This window comes from Oryx dammah, unplaced genomic scaffold (genome assembly GCF_014754425.2).
Source record: "Oryx dammah isolate SB20612 unplaced genomic scaffold, SCBI_Odam_1.1 HiC_scaffold_15, whole genome shotgun sequence".
NCBI lineage: Eukaryota > Metazoa > Chordata > Mammalia > Artiodactyla > Bovidae > Oryx > Oryx dammah.
The window spans coordinates 5,771,654-5,777,653 of NW_024070199.1; the positions used below are offsets into that span (position 1 = coordinate 5,771,654).

General features: G+C 38.1%; 1 protein-coding gene across 1 annotated transcript in view; it reads right to left on the reverse strand.

Annotated features, from left to right (window-relative positions):
• TYR (tyrosinase) overlaps positions 1 to 4,580 on the reverse strand; it is a 113,563-nt gene extending 108,983 nt beyond the window's left edge. The window contains exon 1 of the mRNA XM_040256523.1: positions 3,762 to 4,580. Within this exon, the coding sequence (XP_040112457.1) occupies positions 3,762 to 4,580 (819 nt within the window). The remainder of the gene's footprint in view (positions 1 to 3,761) is intronic.
• Positions 4,581 to 6,000: the final 1,420 nt, after the last annotated feature.

A 6,000-nucleotide genomic window follows, 5' to 3' on the forward strand; every position in this document is an offset into this window, starting at 1 on the left:
ACACACACACCCCTAGAGAAAGCTACCAAAAATGTTTTATTCTAGGTTATAAATTGCTGCTTATTTTTGGCATCATTGTTTTCTTGGCCTTGGTTAGCCAGTAGTTAAGGTTATGGTTATGGTTTAAGGTTCTAGAAATCTAGCTATGTCTATACAGAGTTTAGTTTTTTATGTGTTAGCACTGGAGCTAATGTTTTTATGGTTTTCAATTTTGTTCAATTTAGCATATACTGATAAAGCCCATTCTATGTATATATTATGTTCCTGGGTTCTGTGGATATAAAGATAAACTAGAAATGGTTTCTACATTGGAACAGCTGGCCGTCTATTAGATAAAGACAGGTCTGAAAACCTGAAGAATTATGGGTACTATGTTATAAAATCTATGCAAAGTGTAATGAGAGTACACAAGGGGGAAAGATCAATTCTACCTGAATAAGGGCTGTGAATAAACACCTAATGGAATGTTTTCACTATAACGTGAATGAAAAGGACTACTTCAAAATATCTGCTGCAGTTGTCTGTGCAAGTGACTTTGAGAGTTAAAGTGACTACAAGTTAGAATTTACATCCATGAATTAGTGGCTCGTTTGATCCTTTTTCAGCCTAAATGGCCCTTTATAAATAGGAAACTGCATGGTTGACTTGAAATAGCACTGGAGTCAGAAGCACTGGTTTTTTTTGTCCTCAGCTGTGTCACCTTAGGCAAATTATTGTACCTTTGGGGGCCTCACTATGTTTTACAAAATGTAGGTACAACACTACAGACTAATGGCAGTCTCTCAGCTAAGAGTTAATAAATTCTATGAATTTCTGAAAACTCCATTATTTGTGGGTGAAGTAAAAGATATTTGAAATCAAGAAAAAGAAGAAGGCTTTTTTTTTTTTTTTTTTTTTACCAAAGGGGCTGAGTATAACTACTTAGGAAAATATTAAGGAATTCACCAAGTGTGGAAGCTATTTAGTCTCACCATCTCACACAGTCTAGTTTTTTATTTGAGTGTTCAATTCAGGCAAAAACATTTAAATTAGTGATATGTTTATTATAGAACCTAAGTTTGTAAAGTGAAAGAGATACCAACACAATTTCCATATTAATTAAATCAGTCATTCTTAGGGCTGGCTCTGCATTAGAATTACAGTAGAAGGTTTTAAAAATACAGATGCTTGAACTTCACAGTGGACCTCCTGAATATGATTTTCTGGCAGAAGGTAGATGGTGGAGCACATAAAAATTTTTAAGTTCTTAAGTGAGTGATTTAGAAGATACTGAGAACTGCTGCGTTGTTGCTGTGGTTCAGTTGCAGAGTCATGTCCCACTCTTTGCGACCCCATGGGCTGTATGTAGCATGCTGGCTTCCCTGTCCTTCCCCATCTCTCGGAGTTAGGTCAGTTGCATTGATTTAATTGCACTAAATCGATATAAATAACTGATCTTCATTTTTAAAGGACTTTAACCAAAAATGTGCAAAGGAATGGAAATAGCCAGCTAGAACTGAGTTTGACTGCAACCACACATAGCAACACTGTTCACAGCAGGTGGACGTAAATGTTCACTCATTTCACCTTCTTTACTTAAATTATTGTTTGCTGACTTTTCTTCAGTGGTCTTTGTCCCCTGTATTTCCTAATTTTATTTTTAACACCAGTTACTCCACAGTGGTTTAATCATAGAATGATGTTAAATCTAATGCTGCAACTATTTTAACCCAGTGTTTACATACTAGACACACAAAAAATTATTTAGAAGTAAAGTTGAATACAATCATAAAGAAGAGAAAAATTCCACTCAATAATCAATAAATGAATAGAAAAAGTTAACATAATTTGGTACTTCTCATGTAATTAAGTGGCTTCCCAGATGGCTCAGGGGTAAAGAACCTGCCAGCCAGTCCAGGAGACGTGGGTTCAATCCCTGGGGCAGGATGATCTCTTGAAGGAGGAAATGACAACCCATGCCAGTATTTTTGCCTCAAAAATTTCATGGACAGAGGATGCTGGCAAGCTGCAGTCCATGGGGTCACAAAGAGTTGTGCACAACAGAGCACACACACACACACACACACACACGTAATTAAATATCAATTAGTATTTGTCTATAAAGCTTCAGTGTGGATGTTGTAAAGTTTTGGTCATTTAGATAATCCACCGGTTTTGCTAGCTCAAGAAAAGCTGTACAGTTGAAAGCATTATAACTAACTGAAAAATCCCATGTTCAAGCTTAACAGTATTTTAAGCAGTAACAGAGGATGTGAGAGTTAGATGAGTTTTGCACTATATAGATTAAGGTAGGAGGTCTGAAGGCTTATTGAAATAGATTTTTTTGAAGCACATTTTTCCAGCCTTTCCTGCACAAATACACTCCTTGCTCTTGGTAAATAGCTGACATTAGTGACACCAGATATTACAGTGGCCATTTTCAATGAGTTTCAATAGGTCATTTGGAAGTTGTAGGAACTTAGTGTGGGGTTTGGGGGTGGGAGGTGGGGGAGGGGGGTGTTTGGGAAGCAGTTCACATTTCAAAATTGCAGAGTTCCAGGTGAGAAGGCAAGATTCTTCCCATCTTATTTAAATATTGAGCTTATTTCCATAAAGCACAGCTAGTCAAAAGTGCTGTGTTAGAAATGGTTGGAACATAGGCAGACAAGTATTCCTTCTACCTTACAGTTTTAAAATAATAAATAATTAAAAGCATAATTCTTTGGCTACCTTTTGCCCCTAATCCAAAGTGAAAAAATCAGAATAGGAAAAATAGAAATTAAATTTCAAAATAGTGATCTCTTATCCTATACCTCAAAAGTTTACACATGTTTAGAGAAAATGCTCATTTTTTCTGCATCCTGTTTTAAAAAGTGAGTCAGGATGGGTCAGATCCTTTGGCTAAAGATATCATCGCATATATGTCCTTGGAAATATTATAGAGTGGTTGTACAACCAGGCTGCCTGAGAACAAATTTTGTCTCTACTACTTACTAGCTTTGATATCCTTTACAAGTTATGTAATATCTCTAAACCTCAGGTTTTTTTAAAAAAAATCTTTAACATGGGGAAGGTTAGTAAGATTATTAAATGAATTAATGCACAAAACCACTCAGAACAGGGCCTCACACTTGCTAATCGATCAATGAATATTAGCTGTTTTCATTATTTACCTGTTTAAGCCTGAGTATTCATATTTTTTTTAAAAGAAGATTTAATCTAAGTAATAATCCCCTAAATTCCTAATGGTAATAATCACTATAGACATTTACTAAATGATGTCTTCCCAGGACCCTCCTTTGAATATTCTTATCAATAGGATTCCTGGGATATGGCCAGAGATTTGTATTTTCAATTTATACACTGAATTTTATTGGGAATAAAATTTCAGAAATATTGACCTAAATCATTTTTTTTACTTAATCATCTAAATACTCATTCATCCATTGGTTCAACAAATACTTCATGAGCTCTTACAATTTGCCTGGCATCGTATTATGTGCTAGGAGATAAGAGTGATGAACCAAGTACTTTTTATTCATTAGATTTTAGGACCCAAGTACAGGATATTGGACAAAGAACCACACAAATCTCTATGGAACTGCAATTGTGAAGTGTGCTATAAAGGAAAATTACAAAGTATGTTGAGAGCTCTTGACAGGGGACATTTTTCTAGGCTTGGCAGGAGAAGAACAGATGGGAAAGGAGGTTTCTGAAGACCTGCCAGAAGTGAAGGCTAAGGTTCTTTTAAGCTTTGATATTGTATGTCCTGCACACCTTACCTGCCAAGAGGAGAAGAAGGATGCTGGGCTGAGTAGATTAGGGTTTGCAGGGTTGCGACCTCCCATATACTCATCTGTGCAAACGTCACAGTTTTCTGCATCTCTCCAGTCCCAGTATGGAATCGTGAAGTTCTCATCCCCGCTCAGCTTCTGGATTTCCTGTTCCCACAGCAGCAGGAAGAGTCTATGCCAAGGCAGGAAACCCGGGGCTTCATGAGCAAAATCAATGTCTCTCCAGACTTCAGAGTCCCCAAGCAGCGTGTCCCTTGACACATAATAATGCATCCAGACAAAGAGGTCATAAACACTGACGTCATTAAACAGGGGTGTTGTTCCTTGATTCATTTGGCCATAGGTGCCCGTGGGGATGACGTAGTCTGGGCTGGTGGTATGTTTTGCCAAAGTGAGATAGGCAAGAAATTTGTTCTTCTCTGGGACACTCAAATCAAAGATGTTTCTTCTCACCAAAAGTCGCCTTTCTGTGCAGCGGGGTCCCCGAAATCCAAACTTACAACTTCCGCAATTGAATCCCATGAAGTTGCCAAAGCACTGGCAGGTTCTGTTATAAAAGATGGAGGGCCAAGACTCGCGGTCGTCCACCCCCATGAAGGGGAACTGAGGTCCGAGTGGTGCCGTGGACAGAATGACGTCCTGGCAGGAGCCCCTGCCCGAGAGCCGGCCACAGGGGCTCCCGTCGCCCGCCCAGGGTGGGCAGCACTCCTTCTCCATCAGGCTCTTGGAGGAGGCACAGGCTCGAGGGAAGTGGCCAGCAGAGGTCCGGAAACTCCATAGCAGGCAGTACAGGGCAGCCAGCAGCATTTTTCCTCTGGTCCTCACACGGTCTGCCTGAGCTGGTTAATGGAGCCACACTCTTCCCTTTCCAGCTCCCCACTCAATGACTATCACATGTTTTGGCTAAGATCTATATAATACCACTCCCACCTCCAGCATTAAACCCTCTCAGCCTTTATCTAAGCTTTCATCTTCTGAAAGCCACATGACTAACTTTTCTCTGGAGTTGGCATATATCCCACCAGTGGGATAGGCCTATGTTAAAGTGAGAAACACTATTCACCACTAACAGTTTAAGTCTTATGGTTAGAATAATACTAATAATACCATCTGATCTGCATAAACCCAGTTAATTTACTATATAACTAGTGATATTTCAATTTGAAAATAAGAAGTCATGTCAGGAATAGAGCCTCTTTATTAAGACAAGTCAGGTAGTGTTAGAGATTTTGGACATAAGATGGTTTGTTTCTCAAAGACCATAAATACTAAATAGGCCAAGGCATTGGTAGGATTTGGCTTTTCAGGAAGAGACATTTTTCAGAGCCTGGAGATTATTTCTTATATCTGAAGCTTATTTATTTTATACAAAGTATCAGAAGATTAAAACTTTTTCTGATACACTTCCAGATTATCTTGATGCCAGCTGCTGCTTGCTGTCTAATTGCTCATTTTCTGAATATTGCTAAGGATAGGTCACTTTGATAGCTGGGTCATCAGCTTTACTCTGGAAACATTTTCTGGTGAATATTTGAAAGAAATCTTCCCAGGTAGTTCAGTGGTAAAGAATCTGTCTGCCAATGCAGGAGAATCAAGAGACATAGGTTCAATCCTTGGCTTGGGAAGATCCTTTGGAGGAGGAAATGGCAACCCATTCCAGTATTTTTGCCTGGAAAATCCCATGGACAGAGGAGCTGGTGGGCTATAGTCCATGGGGTCACAAAGAGACAGACATGACTGGGCAATTGAAAACACAGCACACATTAGAAAGGAAACTTTTTTATTGAAGTGTAGATGGTTGTCAATATTTTCTTAGTTTCAGGTATACAACATAGTAATTCAATAGTTTAGTGTTATACTAAAGTTATTATAAAATATTGGTTATATTACCTGTGCTACACAATATGTATTTCTGCTTATTTATATATAGTATTATATATATAATAGTTGGTACTTTTCTCATTTTAATGCTTTCACCACCTTGTTTCACCCATATGTTCTAGAAATCAGTAATTCATTTGAAGTTTTGTTTGCAATTTGGTCTTGCAAAGGAGTTCTCATTGTAGTGAGTGCGTGAATAAGGTCTGATACATTCATTCAACAAATTTTTATTGATCATGCAAATTCTTTCAAGATTTTTTGGTCTCTGTGTGTATAGTGAGCTAGATAAACTGAAATGAATGGATAGAAATATAATTTTACCACTACACTAGGTTTTAAATGAGTA